General features: G+C 33.1%; 1 protein-coding gene across 1 annotated transcript; it reads left to right on the top strand.

Moving 5' to 3' along the window:
• The first annotated feature begins 14391 nt into the window (after nucleotides 1–14391).
• On the top strand, nucleotides 14392–21009 carry LOC107027716 (serine/threonine-protein kinase STY17-like). Its single transcript, XM_015228804.1, has 5 exons — nucleotides 14392–14583; nucleotides 15419–15721; nucleotides 18980–19490; nucleotides 19762–19904; nucleotides 20821–21009. The coding sequence occupies exons 1-5, from the start codon at nucleotides 14392–14394 to the stop codon at nucleotides 21007–21009; spliced, it is 1338 nt and encodes a 445-aa protein (XP_015084290.1).
• The last annotated feature ends 468 nt before the right edge of the window (nucleotides 21010–21477 follow it).

Here is a 21477-nt window from a genome sequence, read left to right as displayed (position 1 = left end):
GATCCTCCTACGAAGGAGACTCTAAGGTTCACTTGAGTGAGTTGTGAAGCAACCGCCCATAAAATCCCTTACAGACACACTTAAGAGATCCTATAGACTACCTAAGATAGAATCATTATCACTTAATACATTGGCATACATATAATATGACATTCTCACCTACAAAGGTTATGAAAAGACTTATTTAAGTAAATCAAGAAGATAACGTCCATGATTGACCTCTTCAAGATTACCTAAACAATCCTTGAGACTACCTAAGTCTGGATTATGTCTACATAATCAATATCTTCCCTAACTAGAGTCATTCTTAAGACTTATCTAGGTAAGATAAGAAGTGACCATTCCTATGCCCCCTTCACACCTTAACTAGACAACCCTTAACTACTCTAGATAAGTCCTTATTTAATTTAACATTCTTAAATTAAGTCATTACATTTGTTAGTTCATTTAAGACTCATTTATCACATAAGGACATTCAAGTAATGGTCTTGGAGAATACCTAGGGACTCCAACTAACACCTTCAAAGCCTATTGTGCAATGTCTAGATAGCATCCCATACCACCACCTAAACTTCATAGAACTTCTCTAATGCTAGTAGGTATCCCATAGGATGAGAATAGGCAATAACCGACATAGACCATGGTAGAAAATCTTTGAATCCGGAGTTTTATCCTACTCCGATAAGGGTGTTCTACTTGCTAATGGTAGAACTTGGACACATCCATGTAGGCACATGGTTAAGGAATATAAAGGGTGTGCTTTGTATTCTCGTATAATCCTTTAATTAGAACTACTTCCCTTACCATACTCACTCGGTGCTAGCCTTTGTTCTCATAGAGTAATTTACATTAAAGGTTCATATAAAGGGGTTCCATATCAAGTTCATAACTCAATAACATTTACCCTACCAAAGCAAGGTCCACTAGGGCTACCTTACAATGGCTACAAGAAGCTCATCATGACTTTCCTAAGGATTGATCATAAGATGTCGTTCCATCCAATCAACCTTAAGTCTATCATTTTTTTTTCTTGAAGGACACCATTACGGCTTTCGACTTCAACATTCATAACCTTATCACTAGGTTTAAGGTTTCACATAAAAGACCATCTTAACATCATTCAAGGTCACATGTCATTAATACATTAAAGAAAAAGAGGATTTATCTTCATAAGTCAAGACATCTCATATTTACATTCATACATGCATCAAATAAGGGACACAAGTCAACCAAGACAAGACACAACATACTTCACTTTAACTCATATCACATGTCATTCTTTAAGTCATTTAGGAATAACCATTATCATCTTTAAGTCATTCTATACACTACCATATCATCATTAATATAACCATCATAGACTCATATAATCAAGTAGGAACAACCATGCATCAACCCGAAGACTACACATATAAATACATACCCATAGTCTACATGATCTCCTAGCATACATAGAAAGAACACATACTTTAACATTACTTAACATTAGAATTTCTCATACTTCACATAAATCAACTACACAAATCATCATAATACTTCAAGTAGTGCCAACAAGGTCATGCTCATCATATTGCATAAGGTAACACCGACAAGGCCACATAAATTCAGATAGCACCGTCACCATAAGTGGACCATACCAATCACAACATAATTAAAGTATAATTAACATAAATTAAAGGGAATTAGGGCAGCATACCCCCACTCCATCTTACCACTTCGATTCCAAAGCTAAATTATTCAAGTCGATACCATAAGACCCTTAATCATGGCCATGAACATCAATTCAATACATAAACCATAATACTCAATGAATCTAAGTCAATTCAATGTAGATTTGTCAATCTAAGACCAATTAGACATCAATTGAATACAATAGCCCATAGAAAACTACACTAGAATTCATAAGCCTTAAGTCATTATCAATTCAATAAGCTTGATATTCAATAGATCTAAGAATATAAAATACTCAATTGATCAAATTGAAACAGCCTATAAACCAATCAATTATAATCTATACATGAATCAAAAGTGCATAATAATCTACACATGAATTCACCAATATCAAAGCATGATCTCATAACCCATATTTTAATCAAATTGAGAGATTTTAGAAGTTCAAGGGTTCATGGAGAATTTCATTGGAAAAAATCAATTAAAAATGAATATTATCATATCTTAGTGTTTGAAAGCGTTTCATGCAAGAACCCAAGACTTAGAGTAGAAATTGGACTTTTTCATCTTTTTTCATCTTTGAAAATCATCTTTGAAATTGACTCAAAGGTGCTAGCAAGCCTTAGATGAAGATCTCTTATATCTTATTTGTGAATCAATAACAATTGAAGAATAAACTCTATTGAAGAACCATATTGAAGCTCCATCTTCACCTTGAGCTCTCAGGAGGTTTTTGAAGAAACTTTTGGAGGGAATGTATTTTGATTTAGGTGTTAGGGCTTAAATGTGAGTTTAATTACTTATATCTCTTACAATTCCCATAAACACTAAAATAAACCGTCCTCCTACTTTATAAGACTTGTGGTGAATTTCACAAAAAACCCAAGCCTTAACTAGAAAACTGGCAGGAAAGTCACAGCACCATTGACGCCCAGCATCGACGGTCCGTGGTCTCACCCATGCCCCGTCGATGGGGTCTAGTTGGTTGCTCCTGCAACTCTTCAACCTGCAGGACAAGTGTCTCCATGGACGCCATCCATCGACGGTCCGTCGCCTGGTCGACTGGCCGTTGTTTGGGTCAGTCGATTGCTACTGCCTAGCACTGTTAAGCTCTAAGTTGGGGTCCTCCTTTAGGGCCCCTTGTGGGTCCTACATGGAGTCGTATCCATATGTTTCCAACCCAAATATGTTTGCATACGATTTTATCTCCTATCACATCAGTTTCATCCAAAATGAATACGTAAAACTCGACGAAACATACATAGACACGCAAAGTCGTTTCAAGGCAAACCTTTCGAACGTCATAGACGTTCTTGGACGTTTGACCTCTAAACTTTACGAAACTTGACACACTGCCTATATACACCATAATAACTCATTTAAGGACCTCATAAACTCATCAAAACACAATTAGCCACATAACCACATATGAGGCACATAGATGACTTAGTCGTCGAACGTCTTGGTGGTCCCTTGACGTTTGACTTCCAATGCACCTAAACTCTTAGCCACTGCCTCAAATCCACATTATAAACCATTATAGGACCTTATACCATCATGAAAAACATGTTAGGATCTAACTTCACACTAAGTCATTTTTCGAGATCTTATAAGGGAGATAGTGTGCTAAAGTACCAAGGCAGATTATGTGTACCTAAGGTGCATAGACTCCAAGAGAAGATTTTGGAGGAGGCTCATAGCTCCATATATTCCATTCATACGGGTTCTACCAAGATGTACCGTGATTTGAGAGAGGTATACTGGTGGGAAGGTATGAAGAAGGATATTGTTATGTTTGTTGCCAAGTGTTAAATTTTTCAGCAAGTGAAAGTGGAGCACCAAAGGTTTGGAGGTTTAGCTCAGAATATAGAACTTCCGAAATGGAAGTGGGAGATGATTAATATGGACTTCATCATAGGCTTGCCAAGATCTCGAATGCAACATGATTCTATTTGGGTGATTGTCAACAGAATGACAAAGCCCATTTCTTGCCGGTAAAGACTACCTATTCTGCCGAGGATTATGCTAAGTTGTACCTTCAAGAAGTGGTAAAACTTCATGGAGTTCCGGTCTCCATTATTTCAGATAGAGGTGCACAATTTACTACATAGTTTTGGAAATATTTTTAGAAAGGTTTGGGTTCAAAGGTGAATATGAGTACTGCTTTACATCCTCAGATAGATGGACAAGCAGAGTGTACTATCTATACCTTAGAAGATATGTTGAGATCTTGTGTGTCGACTTCAAGGGAACTTGGGATGATCATATACCTCTCATTGAGTTCGCTTATAATAGTTACCATTCGAGCATCCAAATGGCTCCATATGAAGCTTTTTATAGGAGATGATGCAGATCTCTTATTGGGTGGTTCGAAGTTTGTAAAGCAGGGTTGATAGGACCAGATCTGTTCACCAAGCTATGGAAAAGGTGAAAATAATTCAAGGAAGATTGAAGACGGCACAAAGTCGCCAAAATTCCTACACATGAAGGGTATTATGAGGTTTGGTAAGAAGGGAAAACTTAGTCCCCGGTATATTGTACCTTATAGAATCTCCAAGAGAGTGGGCAATGTGTCTTATGAGTTGGACTTACCCCTAGAGTTAGCAGCGATTCATCCGTATTCCGAACTTCTATGTTGAAGAAGTGCTTGGGTGATCCTTCATTGATAGTACCAACAGAGAATGTTGGGATTAAGGATAACCTATCCTATGAAGAAATTCCAGTTCAGATTTTGGATCGTCAAGTTCGTAAATTGAGGACAAAGGAAGTTGCTTCAGTCAAGGTCCTTTAGAGGAACAATTCGTTGAAGAAGCAACTTCGGAAGCTGAGGAGGATATGAAGAAGAAATATCCAAATATCTTCGAATTAGGAGAAAATGAAAATCCAGGTACTCAATTCTCTTCTTAGAACTTTATAAGACTATGTGTAAGCATGTTATTACTTGTTTTTGTTTGTTGAGTGCTGAAATGGTGTTACTACCCTTAGCTTAGTGAAAGAGTTCTCATTCGATGACGAATACTTCCCAGGGGGAGATACTGTAACATCTCGTAACTTGAAAAATCTAAGAATAAGCTAAGAAACTAAGAATAAACATTTTTGGAATTAAGTAGGGAAATATGGAAAATTTCCAACTTTCATAAGTAAGTTTTGGTCATTTCAAACGGTCATAACTCCCAGCTCAATTTTGGATGAGTTCTTTATATGGTTAGAAATCTCTTGGGAAATTCTTTCCAACGGAGCCAATTTTGCATAGATCCGATGTCGTATGAGGGAGATATGTCTTTCGTAAGTTAGGTTGTTGGACTGAGGAAAGTCCAATCCGGATTTTAGCAAGGGCAAGGTTATCTTTTCACCCTAGTATTGCCTAGTTCATTTTAATGGTTATTTAGGGATAAATACCAAATCCCAAAATCAGTTTTAAAATAATTTAGAACGCTTAGGTCTTGGAAGAAAAAAGAAAAGAAGAGGAAGATCAAGAATTGTCCAATAACTCCAAGATCGTTGCGTGGATTTCGTCAGGGATGATCCCTATCGAGGTATGTGAAATAATTAGGTGTTGGGTCCTTTCACCCACGCTAAATATGTTTAAATTCAGCAAGTTAGTGTATATGGAATGATGAATATGGGAGTTCTTGATGAAAAGTTGTGAAATTCTTGTTAGTTGAATTGTAGTTCGTATCTAGTAGTTTTGTTTCATGTTTCAGAACTGTTTTGGGTCTAATCTAGTAAGTATTGAGTATATTAATGATTCTTAGTGTTTCGGGGAAGATCCACAGAATTTTTGGAGGTTTAGAGTTAAAAATCGGAGAAAAAGGTCGAAAAACCCGTCTGACAGGCCCTGGGGAGCGTCGCCTACCAGAGCCCCTCATGACAGACTCTCTCCGTCAGGATCTGGGGAGCTGCGCCATCCAGAGCGCCTGAGGACAGTGTCTGTACGTCAGGCTCTGGCGCTCCACGCCTCTTAGAGCGCTACGACCCCCAAGAGACCCGGTTATTTCCCTATATCTTCGTACTAGTTCCTAAGTGATGTATCTATCATTTTGAGTGGATTCTAATGCTCTTGGGTACATTTAAACATCATGACATCTTCCATAAACATGAGATCATGATCCTTGAATCCATAATCCAATTCAAGGATAGTTAAGATCAAAGTCAAGAAAGTTAAGAGTACAGTCTAAAAGTTAAGAAACAAGTCAAAGTAAGTTCCTAAAGCATTCAAGAGTCTTAAACAAACGCGTTAACTTTGTTTTAAGGTCCAAGTAAAGAGTTGAGTTAAATCCTCAAATGCTATAAGGGAACTAAGTATTACCTAAGATTTAAGTTTCGAGTAAGCAAAGAGCATAAAGTTGAGTTCATTTCTCAAGAGTTATAAGGGAACTAAGTAGTCCCTTAGAGCTTAAACTAAAATGTTTTCAAACTTTTGAGAACGAAGGGAAGCTAGACTTTGACAGAGCCTATGGCTAGTTTAATAGAAGAAAGATGAAACTATGATTTTCAAGAGAGCTTTTGAAAATCTAAGTTTTGAGCACTAATCTCAAATCACAGAATCAGTAAACCATGTAGCCATCATGGGTAGAAAAGGGTCATACTTTTTAGATGAACCCTCGTCATAGTTTACTAGTGGATCCATTAGGCAGTTTAGGTCCTATACTCTGGCAAGGTTAGGATGGCGAGGCAGCATGGACCGAGTAACGTTGTATTATTATTATAACTCTTAAGTGATGGTTGTCGGTTAGAGAAGCTCCCATAGAAGTACTTTATTTTCATATATATCAGTTATTTGTATTTTTACATACATCTCAAATATTATTTGTATACTTGTATACATTCAGAGTTTATAGCATGTTTTCAGTCAGCATTTCTTTATATTGCAATTACTTTTAAACTGTGTATATTGAATAAGAGTTAGTAGATCATGAGTCGAGCAGATCCAAGGTAAGTGTTCCTTCTTACTCCTTTTAAAGCGTAAGTGTCTTTAGCATTTCAACTTGCATACTCATACATTTAATGTACTCATGCCAGTTGGCGTGCATCATTTTATGATGCAGACGCAAGTAACCAGGATCAGCACACAGCGCACCATTGATCCTATTGAGCACTTCACAGTCACTTAGTAAGCCTCTTTGCATTCCAAGGACATCCCTTTTATTGTTTTCTAGCTTTAATCATTAGGATGTTGTGGGGTCTGTCCCAATATACATCTCAGTTAGTTTAGAAGCTTCATATACAATGTAGTCGTTCAGTTTTGAAGTCTCCTTTATCTTATACTTCGCATGTTATAATGTTGAGACTTAAGTGCCTGTTTGGCCAAGACAATTATTTAAGTTACCTTATGAGAATGCTTCAAATTCTTTGTCTAAGATGAGTAAGTCTTCTGCTGAGTTAAGAAAGTCAAGCCAAGGGTTCGCTTGGGGGACAGCAATGGTCTTCGAGTGCCGACCACGCCAGGGTGTAGTCTCCGGGCGTGGCAGCTACAAAGTCATCGTAAATAGGTTGAGTATAATAGGTTTGAAGCTGCAATTCCCACTCAAAATCACTGCCACGTGCTGCATGCTTTTTTCGTGTATCAGTTTTTGCTTGAAGTTCCTTCTCATATTTAAATTAAAAGGCTATTTCATACGGCTTGACGAACTGATTCAGAGATATTCATCCGGATATATAACCATCAAAAAATGCAGGCATTGACTCAGTTCTTTAGGTGAACATCATGCCAGCCCAAAAGTTGTGCTTTAGGAAATTAGGGATCCATTTATTCTTTTCCAAGTATAGATTATGAAATCATAATCTATGCTAAGGTCGTAATATTGAATGAAGGTTACCCATTTTTCCTCAAATTCGTTGATAGTGATGTTGTTATATATTATTGATTTAAATTCAGACTTGGCAATCTTAAAGTCTCAAACACCCTTAAGCTTTGCATGGAGTTTTGACATGATGTGTCAAATACAGTACATATGGATGGTGTCTAGAAGTACCTCTACAATTGATCCCTTTATACTCTCACATTGATCAGTGAGGATAGCAGTTGAAGCTGCATTGCCCATTGTTATCAGCCAAGTCGAGAACAAAAATTTGTATGTCTCAATATCCTCACTTGTGAGCAAAGAGCAACCAAAAAGAATAGATTGTTTGTGTTGATAAGATGCAAATGGCATGCACCATTGCCTCACCAAGTATGTCGAATCGAACAAACAACATCGTTAAACTCCCGATATGCATATTTGCAATGTGTGTGAACCCACACTACGTTGCGAAGTTTACCAACATTATCCGTGTCAATTACATAAAAAAATTCATCGTTCTTGATCTGCATTGAAGCGAAGTATTTTTGTATTGCAGCAGCATCACATGACATTGACTTCAACCTGCGTTGTTGAAGAATGTAGTTTCGACAATCTTTCGGAGTGCATCCCATTCTATCAGGACTACTTGCTTGTACTTCCAAAAGTTTAATGCTTTTGGCAAGTCTAATTCCTGCGATGTCATGGGCTTCAAGATTTCATTTTAATGCCTTACTTATTTTCCAGTGGCAACCAAAAATATGTGATAAAGATGGTTGCAAATCATGGTTGTGCTTGGTCGTAACTGTAGTAACCCGACAGGAACCATCAGACAGTACATCACAATTAACTCTGCATTTGCAATCAACTCTTTTACTAGAATTCTTAGTAGTGGATTTTCTACTCTTATCACAAGCAAATAAGACATACCTAGCGTATTCACAACCTCTCTTTTTTCAAGACTTTTTAACAACTCCAAAACCATTTAAACGACTATGTTCTTTATACAATGCAAAAGGAAATTCAACACTAGAAAATACCATACCTACAACAGGGCCTACTATATATTGTTGGTATGGAAAATTATCATCCTTGGTTGAATCTTTCCGTTCATCACTTTCTTTTTCAACTTCATATTCCTCTCTGTCACTAATACTTATTGATGCCTCTTGCTCCGATTGATTCATTTATTCAAAACGAATGTTAATCATATCTTCATCATCACTGTGCAAATATGTTTCAGGCACATCGTATGCACCATCGAAATCCTCTTGATTTGGGATAACAAACTATCATCCTCATCAAACCCCAAAACATCATTTAGTACTTCGTTTACTTGACTATTCGGATCCATCTTGTTAAGATTATATAAATCTAACAATAAAATAAAATCTTGAACAACAAATGACTCAACAAAATAAAATAAAATTGATGAGTGAAGTAAAGAATAAGAAAAAGAGTAAAGTAACAGAGAGAGTAAATAAGAAAGAAAAATTCAAGAGTGGTTTTCTTTTTTGGAGGAAAAAAACAAGTGATTTTGGAGCCAAGGGCTATTTGTTCATTTACCCCAGTCTTCCAATTCATACCAAAAAAATGTCTTGCCATTTAGCAATGCTCTTATAAAAAAATGCAAATTTAAGATATAAACTTAATGAGTTTTACTTAGATAAAATGGTCAAATGTCCCCCTAATCTATTACCGAATTTCCAACTACACACTTAAACTTTATGGGGGTCCTATCACCCCCTAAACTGTTTGAAATTGAAATTATTGTACCCCTAAAAATCCACAACCACATTTCTATCGATGGGTGAAACTCACGTACCATGGCAGCGATTTACAATATAAATTTTTTTTAATAATTTTTTAATAAATCGCTGCCTAGGGAGCGATTTATCTTAATTTTTTCAATTATTTATTAGAAATTTAAAAAAAAAAACTAAAAAGCAAATTGCTGCCTAGGCAGCAATTTGTGTGCCAAATATTTTATTTAATTTTTTTTTAAGTCAAAATTTATTTATTTTAAAATAAATCGTTGCTATTGCACCGATTTAGTTTTTCTCTTAATTTTTTTAGAAAAATTTAATTAAACGCTGCCTTCGAAGCGATTTACAATTTTTTAAAAAAAAATTGTAAATCGCTGCATAGGCAGCGATTTTTCTTTTGTTGAATTTTTTTTTAATTTTAATTGAGCAGCGATTTATAATTTAAATAAAAATTAAATTAAATCGTGCGATTTAACATTATTTTAATTTTAAAAAAAATAAATTTGCGCATTGGCAGCAATTTTACAAAAAAAATTAAAATAATGTTAAATCGCGCGATTTAATTAATTTTTTTTAAAAATTATAAATCGCTGCTTAATTAAAATTTAAAAAAAGGAAAATCGCTGCCTATTTAGAATTTTTTTAAAAGAAAAATTGTAAATCGCTGCGAAGGCAGCGTTTAGTTAAAATTTAAAAAAAAAAAAAGCTAAATCGCTGCAACAGCAACGATTTATTTTTTAAAAAAAAATTGACTTAAAAAAAATTGGTACACAAATTGCTGCGCAACGATTTGCTTTTTAGTTTTTTTTTAAAAAAAATCTAATAAATAATTTTATGAAATTAAGATAAATCGCTGCCTAGACAGCGATTTATTAAAAAATCATTTTAAAAAATTTTATATTGTAAATGGCTGCCATGGCAGCGATTTCATTTAAACTTTTTTAAAAAAATTATTAAATTTAGCAAATTGATGGTGTTGCAGCGATTTTGCTTTTTCCGGCGAGCAAAATCGTTGCAATACCAGCAATTTTGCCGTTTTGGTTAAATTTAAAATTTTTATACCGTTATAAAAATTTTGTTAACATTTTATACCCATTAGGCTCCGAACTCGTCGCTTATATATACAAAACGTATATATACTGAATAAACAATGTTAAAGTGTAATTTGCCTTGTTTCCAAGTATAGTTATGACGTTCCTTTTAGTTTATTGACCAATAAATATTCTTTCTCTTTCCGTTTTGTCTGTGAAATGACAAAATAATGTGAAATTTACAAGCAATATGTTGAATATTATCAAATGAGCCGTCAATATGTGTTAGGTCTGTTGAGTCGATCTGACCTAACCTTGATTTGATATGATTGGACTATGATTTTTGAAGCCCATTATTTTATAAAGCGTTTTTTTCTGCCCGACCTAAATAAGTCTGTCGATTTGTGAGGCTTAAGAAATATGGATAGGATCGGCCGGTGGGTCAAATAAAAATTTATTAAAAAATAAAAATAAGAATAGGGGTATTAAAAATAAGAGCAACTTTCACATACAGCAAACACAAAAATCATATTTGTATGCTATAACTATAGTTTGCATAATTACGCTCCATAGCAAGCATAAATATGTAATTTTCGCTATACATATACAAAAGAAAGCAGTTGTATATAAAGTGTTTATGTTTCCGTATACATATACAAAAGATCAATTGTATAATCTATGTTTGTATAAACAAGAAAGAGAGAAAGACAAAAAAAACTGGACAGGAGAATATTTGATTGTATAATTACAAATTTATAGGACGAATATATATGTATTTGCATGTGTAAATATAATTTTCTCTCGCTTTATACAAACAGAAACACAATTTACACATTTCTTTTTTTGTTTGTATAAGCGAGGGTGGCGAGCGAGATCTGGAAGAGTGGCGAGCGAGATCTGGAGAGGGGAGAGAGGAGAACGAAAATATATGTGTATATACAATTTTCTCTCGCCTTATACAAATACAATACACATTTTATACATTTGCATTTGTATAAAAAGCGGGAGAGGTAAGGGAGAGAACGAGAGTGGCGAGCGAGATTCACCAGGAGAGAGGCAAAAAAATAACAGTTTGTTATGGGGTACAATTAAATTAAACTATGGTTATAACATTTAATCTGAATTAATAGTTTGTTATTATATAATTTTGGCTTAAGTCATCTATAGCCACCTAAAGTTGTCCACGTATTTCATTTAGACACCTATTCTTAATCTTGTTCCGATTGAACACTTTTTTATTTAAAAAAAATATCTATTGAACATATTTTGACAATTAACTAAAAGTAAAGAGAGAGTGTCCTACACTCGCTGCTGACGTGGCATAATAGCTAATAAAAAAGAGACATGTGGCATTGGGCCCATAAAAACACTTAAACATACATTAAAAAAATAAAATAAACAAAAATTATGTTTTCACTAAAAAAATAATTAAATAAAATATTTCTTTCCCCTTTTCTTCTTCTTCTTCTTCTTCTCAGAACATCCCACCCCATCCCTCCCCTGACATCCGTTCACCATTTCCCTTAGCACGAGACACAAAATCGAAGCATTTCGATAGTAATTTTGGATTTGACTCTTTTTCCTTTCAATTCAAAATTATATGAATTTGTTTTCCATCCATCCACCTATCCTTCTCCTTGAATCTTACTCATTATTGTAATAGGTATTTCTCCCAATCTCACTACTTTCTTAAATATTAATTTAGATTTGTTGATACTTTTTTTCTTCTATGTTGTGAGTTCTTTAGAATTTAAATTTCTTAACGATTTTAAAAAAAATAATTTCAGTTCGTCGGAAATAATGGAGTCTCCTCAAAATTATTTCTGATTCTATTTCTTACAACAATATATTTAAATATTTGTGATGTCGGTGGTGGGTGGTGAAAGAAGGGGAAGAAAACGAATGCTTGAAAAATAAAAGATGAAAAAAATGATCGGAGAAAGAATGGTGATGGAGGAAAGTTTGTAGCAATGGTGGTTAAGTTGAGTCAAAGAAGAAGAGGAGATATTATTTTATTTTTTAAAAAAAATCTTTTCTTTAAGTAAATGATGTCTTCCAAGCTCTTTAGGTGTGTGTATTACATAGTGCCATGTCAGCAAAAAATGTCTAATAGGTACAAATTTACCGTAGTATAGGTGTTAAATAGCAAAAAGATTGAATTGGGGTGGCTAAATGAAATATTATGACAACTTTAAGGGTATGTGTATGGCTCAAGTCTACAATTTTTCCTAAAAATAACAAGAGTCTAAACTCAAAATCCGTTTAAAGTTTGAAATATTATAATTTAAATACAAACTATGTTTATAAAATATGAAATACATAAAATAAAAATTCTCTAAAATTTCTAGGGATTCACTACATAGGTTATACATAGCCTATTGAATATTGTCATAGTTTTTGTGTTTTTTGTGATCATTGGAAAACAATTAGGTTAATATTTCTAATTAGCAATTTATGTTTTTACTTGAAATCAAATTTAATAAATATTATACAAATATTTTTATTTGTATATTTTATTAAAAAGTAGTAACACTAACACTATATAATATTGTCTTGTCGATATTTATAATAACATTTTGAAATTATAATTTAATTTAAAAATTATAAAAATATACTTTTAAGAAAAGAAGGATGGTCTGGCAAAGCACGTACCCACATACTTGTGGGCTGGACTAATCATTTTTTGGCTCACACAAAAAATGGATTAGTTCGACTTGACCTGCCAAATCTCAAAGCCTATATGAATTACGTCGAATGGGGTGGACCAGCCCATATTTAGAGCTCTAATAGAAAGGAACAATTTTCTTCCCATTCAGTTTCATTACTTTCTCTTGCAATACTATTTGCTTTTGAGAGTTCAATTGTGTAAAATTTGATAAATAAATATTTTTAAAATTATAAATATGAATAATTTTTTTTGTAATTTAAAATATTTTTATATAGTTTTTACATATCTAAATTTTAATTATGATATAATCTGATTTGTATAAAATTTAGTTAAATTGATTCTCTATAAACTATTAATATCATATTAATTACGACAAAAGAAATAATTTAATATATGTAAAACATTATGAAATGATCATTTTCTTATAATAGTCAGTAAAAAATACACTTCCAACATGATAAGATGATCGATCAATAAAAATAAAATTCAGATTAGTTTTTAATTTGATGTAGTTTGTCACATATATTTTTGGGAGCTAGGAGGAATCGAAAATAACAGGTGTTACACTCTATAGATTTCATCTAACATTTTGTTCGTATCTAACAAGCCTCGAGAGACTCGTACGTACAAGGAAAAATACTCAAGTCCGCAGATTTCAAACAATTCTAAAAAGCATTACCCATCACTTTCACGGCCTTATTATTTTTATTTTTTTTTACAAAAGTTTCCCGCTCAAATCTCGAATTTATTGGAGCTTGACTAATTTATAGTTGCATTAGGGGTCTGGACCATTCGTGGGTAGCACTTTCTATCAAGAATTTTTTAATATAACAGGTTCAAATTTGAAATCTCTGACTATTGAGATACGAATACGAGCACTTTCTCATTCCAAAGAGGTGAAACCATTGAGCTATGACAGTTTATTACGTCAAGGGTGTTCAAAATATGTTATTTAATCATTTCGTGTATTAATTTACTTGTATATATGGTATTTTGTTTCCAACGAATTGGACAGTCTGACTACCATACGGGTACGCCACTGTCTGATAAGAAAGGAACAACAATCTCATTCACTGCATCACATCTTTTGACGTTAAATATGCTTATTTAAAATTATTCATTTTACATACTAGTTCGATCGTCTCAATAATAACGTACATAAATGCATCTAACTTGAATATGAATTTTAACTAGGGACCTTTTAACTTTAATTTCTTAATCTGTTCTGAAATAAAATTTACCTATTTAAAAACTATTTTAACATTATAGAACATTTGATGAAATTTTCTACACTCCCCAAGGCCGTCCAAAGAAAACAAAAAATACCATAATGTAAAACGGCTCATTACAAGGTCTGCCAATTCTGTCTTCATCCTCCATTAAAATTATTGGCTATATAACATAAAGACTAATTATATTATATTATGCTTTAAATTTAAGGCAACTTTTGAGAATAATTAAGGTATCGAATTAAGATGAAGGGTAAAAGGAGAGGCATGTGTAGTCCGGTGAGTTCTCCATCCGCCACAAGCAGTGGTGCTCCGCTCAAGTCCAACGTCGGCGGCGGCGGATGGTGTAAAAGCCTGTCTGATTGTTTGATTTTGGGGCCTAAAGTCTCACGCAACATAAAACTTGTACAAACTCCCCAATATCACCACCTTCAACAGGTATATATAGCCTATATATTTCATGCAAATGAATTTAAGATATATATATTTGTTGGATACTATTTCCCTCTGCCTATTATGGTACTTTTGGGGTTTTGGTCCATTACATTATATCATATGGTACATGCATCAGCAGAGGCGGACCCACTTTTATTAGTGGGGGTTGTACATGCACCTGTTAATTTTGAAAAAAATCATGTGTATTTATATATATCTTGAGAATCTGATAGAAACTAGGATATTGCAATTAATAGTGCACCGGTGATGAGCATATATAGCAGTTGTCATGTGTGGCTGGTACAAAGTAGAGGAACTACTAGCGAGACCAGAGTTTGAATCTAGCTGGAGCGTTATTCCATAATTTTTGTTTTAAGTTTAGCTTAGAGATCATGTTTGGTGCATTCGAAATCTTCAAATTCTATTTCATTATTTTTGTTTTAACTTAAAGATCATACTTAATGCCCCAAAGTCATCAAATTCTATTTTATTACTTATTTTTGTTTCTAGTTTAACGTAGAGATCATGATTTGGTGCACCCAAAGTCTTCAAATCCTGCGTTCGCCTCTACATGTATCACTTAGTTAGTTTTCCTGTAACACTCTTAGCAAATCTTACATCCATAAAATACACAACAGATATGGGATATATGAGGAGGTTAGTTTTAGACCTTGGTGATGCATATTAAAGCGGTACGGGCCTAGATACAAAAATGAACAAGAGTTGAATTGGTGTGGTTCTTCACCTAGCTAGTGTCAACTATTTCCTTATAAAGTAGTTAGAAATTACCATTAGTTAAGGCTAACTAATGAGTATGTTCATGTTTTTTAATTACTAGGAAAAAGTGGAAGAAAGGGAGAAGGAATTAGAGAAGCAGAAAGAGATGAAGAGCATGTACAAAATGAGACTTGAAAGGACACAAAATTATTTGAGGTATTGTCTTCAGGTAGCACAAGATAATGGTTTTCTAGAGTTAATCATCAACAACAAAGAAAAACAACAAGAATCAATCAATAGTAGTACTACTATTATCCATGCCACTTCCAGTCCACAAACACCACCCCAACAACAACCCCACTCTGATATCACATACCTCATTTCTCAGGCCAAGTTGAATGGTTGGTATATTGAACCCCATGAGGTACGTATAATTATTACTTTTGTTCGTCTCTTATTAAGACTAGCTAGGAGCTTTTTTGAGGTTTTAACCAAACTAAGCCATTATATAAAGTCATTCACCAAAATAATATATTTTTCTAAAATTTTACAGAACTAGTATAAACGTATTCCACAGTAACGTCTTAGGATATATTTTATTTTTTAAAAATTGATGGCGTCAGATTGATATACGTTACTCACAGTAACGTATATCAATCTGACGCCATCAATTTTTAAAAAATAAAATATATCCTAAAACGTTACTCATAGTAACGTTTTAGGAGTAAAACGTTACTGTAAGTAACATTTTAGGAGTAAAACGTTACTGTAAGTAACATTTTAGGAGTAAAACGTTACTGTAAGTAACATTTTAGGAGTAAAACGTTACTGTAAGTAACATTTTAGGAGTAAAACGTTACTGTAAGTAACATTTTAGGAGTAAAACGTTACTGTAAGTAACATTTTAGGAGTAAAACGTTACTGTAAGTAACATTTTAGGAGTAAAACGTTACTGTAAGTAACATTTTAGGAGTAAAACGTTACTGTAAGTAACATTTTAGGAGTAAAACGTTACTGTAAGTAACATTTTAGGAGTAAAACGTTACTGTAAGTAACATTTTAGGAGTAAAACGTTACTGTAAGTAACATTTTAGGAGTAAAACGTTACTGTAAGTAACATTTTAGGAGTAAAACGTTACTGTAAGTAACATTTTAGGAGTAAAACGTTACTGTAAGTAACATTTTAGGAGTAAAACGTTACTGTAAGTAACATTTTAGGAGTAAAACGTTACTGTAAGTAACATTTTAGGAGTAAAACGTTACTGTAAGTAACATTTTAGGAGTAAAACGTTACTGTAAGTAACATTTTAGGAGTAAAACGTTACTGTAAGTAACATTTTAGGAGTAAAACGTTACTGTAAGTAACATTTTAGGAGTAAAACGTTACTGTAAGTAACATTTTAGGAGTAAAACGTTACTGTAAGTAACATTTTAGGAGTAAAACGTTACTGTAAGTAACATTTTAGGAGTAAAACGTTACTGTAAGTAACATTTTAGGAGTAAAACGTTACTGTAAGTAACATTTTAGGAGTAAAACGTTACTGTAAGTAACATTTTAGGAGTAAAACGTTACTGTAAGTAACATTTTAGGAGTAAAACGTTACTGTAAGTAACATTTTAGGAGTAAAACGTTACTGTAAGTAACATTTTAGGAGTAAAACGTTACTGTAAGTAACATTTTAGGAGTAAAACGTTACTGTAAGTAACATTTTAGGAGTAAAACGTTACTGTAAGTAACATTTTAGGAGTAAAACGTTACTGTAAGTAACATTTTAGGAGTAAAACGTTACTGTAAGTAACATTTTAGGAGTAAAACGTTACTGTAAGTAACATTTTAGGAGTAAAACGTTACTGTAAGTAACATTTTAGGAGTAAAACGTTACTGTAAGTAACATTTTAGGAGTAAAACGTTACTGTAAGTAACATTTTAGGAGTAAAACGTTACTGTAAGTAACATTTTAGGAGTAAAACGTTACTGTAAGTAACATTTTAGGAGTAAAACGTTACTGTAAGTAACATTTTAGGAGTAAAACGTTACTGTAAGTAACATTTTAGGAGTAAAACGTTACTGTAAGTAACATTTTAGGAGTAAAACGTTACTGTAAGTAACATTTTAGGAGTAAAACGTTACTGTAAGTAACATTTTAGGAGTAAAACGTTACTGTAAGTAACATTTTAGGAGTAAAACGTTACTGTAAGTAACATTTTAGGAGTAAAACGTTACTGTAAGTAACATTTTAGGAGTAAAACGTTACTGTAAGTAACATTTTAGGAGTAAAACGTTACTGTAAGTAACATTTTAGGAGTAAAACGTTACTGTAAGTAACATTTTAGGAGTAAAACGTTACTGTAAGTAACATTTTAGGAGTAAAACGTTACTGTAAGTAACATTTTAGGAGTAAAACGTTACTGTAAGTAACATTTTAGGAGTAAAACGTTACTGTAAGTAACATTTTAGGAGTAAAACGTTACTGTAAGTAACATTTTAGGAGTAAAACGTTACTGTAAGTAACATTTTAGGAGTAAAACGTTACTGTAAGTAACATTTTAGGAGTAAAACGTTACTTACAGTAACGTTTTAGGATATATTTTATTTTTTAAAAATTGATGGCGTCAGATTGATATACGTTACTCACAGTAACGTTTTACTCCTAAAATGTTACTTACAGTAACGTTTTAGGAGTAAAACGTTACTTACAGTAACGTATATCAACCTAATGCTGTTAGTTTTTAAAAAATAAAATATACCCTAAGACGTTACCGTGAAATACGTTTATACTAGTTTTGTTAAAATTTTAGAAAAATGTATTACTTTGGTAAATTTTTTTATATAATGGCTTAGTTTGGTTAAAAATACAGCTTTTTTGCACAAATACTATTTTGTTCACATAGTTAATAAAGATATATACATATGACCAGAAAATCACTAAGATTTGAACTCTTGATATTATTGTGGCCGTTGTTGGGCACAATTCCTTGTGGCGGTACTCATATTAGAGCCCGACTAAATATCGACTCGTTTCAGGAAGTTCCACGTTGAGGTAAAACGCTCCCTAACAAAGGAGCCTCCGTACCCAAAACTTCTTGACTAAGGACGAATGAGTACTTAATTACCACTCCACCACAACCACGGGTGTAGCTATCCTATAGAATTGGACACTCTCCGTCGGAAAATAATACCGTATATATAAGTAAAATGATACACAAAGTAATTAAATAACATATTTTGGACACCCTTCATAAGAAAAAAAAGGTGTTATAGCCTAGTAATTTTAGAAGTCTTGAAAGAGTCCTAAGTGCTCATGTGTTTGAATCTCACTAGCAACAATTTTTTTCCCTTTTTGGACACCCTTCGTGAAATTCCTGGTTTCGCCACTGACCACAACCCTTGTTAGTCACTGCAGTTAATAATAAATTTCTTTTCTGTAATAACCCATTTGAATTGACTTAAAGGCTGAAACCTATATTTAAGTCATTTTTAGCTTTTGAGAGTGTTTGACAAAGTTAAAAATAACGTACCAGTTAGAATAGCTACTCCCCTAATTTTCATTTTTTTGACTTAAAAGTTATTACAGTTTAATATTTTTAAGAACTACTTTTAAAATTCTTTTTTTTTACAAGTTAAAGCCAAACCAGCTCATAAACTTTTAGATGACATGCGCGTGTATTCATGGAAACACAGATTGAAATGAAAGAAGAAGTGGCTCAAGGAAGCACAGCACATATATACAGAGGAAAATGGAGAGGATATGAAATTGCAGTCAAATGTGTATTGCCTGAGTTCTTCCTCTTGAATGAAAATGGTGTTAGCTTCTTTGCTCAAGAGGTTGAGACGTTATCAAGGCAACGTCATCGTTTTGTGCTGCAGCTTATGGGGGCATGCCTTGATCCTCCTCAGCATGGATGGATAGTGACAGAGTTATTAGCAATGACACTAAAAGAATGGCTTCATGGTCCTGGTAAAAGAAGAAAAGAAAGAGCTATTCCTCTTCCACTTTTTGAAGAGAGAGTTGTAAAAGCAATGGAAATTGCTCAAGGAATGCAATATCTTCATGAACACAAGCCTATGGTGATTCATCGCGATTTAAAACCGAGTAATATTTTCTTGGATGATTCTATGCATGTTAGAATTGCAGATTTTGGACATGCTAGGTTCTTGAATCATGAAGAAAAGGCTTTAACAGGAGAAACAGGTTAGCTAATTCTCTCGTTAATTACTCTCTCTGTCCCATTTTATATGAGATAGATTGACTTAACGCGTCATTTAAGAAAGAAATGATGACTTCTAAAATTTGTTGTCCAAAATGAATGACAGAAATTAATTGTGTGACTGTAAAAACAGTCAAATTGTTACTTAATATAGAAATCTGTCATTCTTAGCTTGTTGGGATTGACTAAAAGAGAAAGTAATAAGTTTTTGTGTGGTATATTTATTGATTAAACATCAAAGTTTTGAGATTTCAGGCACATATGTATACATGGCACCAGAAGTGATTCGATCAGAACCTTATGATGAAAAGTCGGATGTCTATAGTTTTGCCATTATTCTCAATGAGCTTCTCACTGGAGAATATCCTTACATTCAAACTCACTATAATCCTTCTAAGGTACACCCTTAATTACTTGGGGGAGTCTCGGGGTAATGGTAAAATAGTTTGTGTCTTAATCTATAGATATACGTGTATTACGATAGACTGTCTACATCACACCCCTTAATAAGAGAGAGAAAGAATATTAGTATTCCTTCTGTCCCATATTACTAATGGTCCACTTTCTCTTTTAGATGCTCCTCACAAGAATCATAATTAATAACAAGGATATACATGTTTACTACCATAACCTTTAACTCTTTTAAATATCGTGAGCGTTATCCATGAATATCAAAATTAACAATGGCAGATTTTTTCGGAACTTTAATGTTAGTTTGATAGTGTATATAAAAATAATGTTAAATAGAGTATATATATTAATAATGTTTGTATTAGCAATGCATGTATTAGTTATGCTTGCATTAATTATACTTAGATTATTTTTATGCATTGTTTGGATGTATTGCATTGCATTAAAAAATTATTTACAAAGATGTGGAAAAAATATAAAAAGCTATTGAGGGGCAATTGGATCTTTAATTGAGTTAATGCATACATTAAAACCATTGCGTTGCTAATACCTAGAATTCCATGGTATTAGCATTACACACCTTAATATACAATATAGAAGACATTAATGCATACATTAGTTATACATAGGTTGGAAGAGAATACCAATTAAGGTACATTAGTAACACACAAAACAAATGCATGCATTATTTTTTTAATACACTCTACTAAACGATCCCTGCAATATTTATACTTTAAAAAAGAACTAATTCTAAGGATAAAGAAAAATTTAAAAAAAAAAAACTAATTCTATCTTGATTTTATATATCGACAAGTAATTCAGATCATATACATTTATAGTAGTGTAAACAAGTAATATGAGACGGAGCTATTTTTCTTCTAACTCATTGTGATGGAATAATAGATAGCATTAGAAGTTGCAGAAAATGGGTTAAGGCCACAACTTCCGGAGCAGGAAGATGAGAAACTTGAAGAGCTGATACAACTTATACAACTCTCGTGGGATGAAGACGTTGCACTTAGACCTTCTTTTCGAGCTATAACATCTACTCTCACAAACATTCACCACAAATTAATACGTAGTAACATTTAGATAAATGTATTTTTTTTTTTGTTACAATGGAAAATAAGAGTACTCAATGAAGTTGAAAAATATATTTAGAAGGTATAATGTCTTCTCTAATCTTTTGCGTCATTTTCCTTAATTATGCATAATGATATGCATAATATATATGAACTGTATACAGTGATATACAAGGCGCATACACTGATTTTCAGGGAGTGTCACTGCCATAATGTATATCGTATATATCAATAACCTATTTTTCTTATATTCACATATTCTTTCACAATACCATCTCCACAAAATCACCATAACCATCACTCATATCTCCACGATAAGTATCCAAACTATACCTAATGTCTTAAAAAAATGAAGGAATTTTGGAAAGCCTTCTGGTGAAATGGCGCGGCTATGATGTAAAAGCGATGATGTCTATTAATGAATAAGAGGGAGAAGATAAATTAAAGTGAAGTAGCAAATTTCATATCACATTTACTT

This window comes from Solanum pennellii, chromosome 8, assembly GCF_001406875.1.
Source record: "Solanum pennellii chromosome 8, SPENNV200".
Lineage (NCBI taxonomy): Eukaryota > Viridiplantae > Streptophyta > Magnoliopsida > Solanales > Solanaceae > Solanum > Solanum pennellii.
This window is presented reverse-complemented; position numbering and strand designations above follow the sequence as displayed.

What these genes read in the sequence shown, in the direction of transcription:
- LOC107027716 (XM_015228804.1), top strand. Translation starts at nt 14,392, where the DNA reads ATGAAGGGTAAAAGGAGAGGCATGTGTAGTCCGGTGAGTTCTCCATCC. An exon ending in AATATCACCACCTTCAACAG is followed by an intron (nt 14,584 to 15,418) that starts GTATATATAGCC and finishes TTTAATTACTAG; the next exon opens with GAAAAAGTGGAAGAAAGGGA. An exon ending in GGTATATTGAACCCCATGAG is followed by an intron (nt 15,722 to 18,979) that starts GTACGTATAATT and finishes ATGGAAACACAG; the next exon opens with ATTGAAATGAAAGAAGAAGT.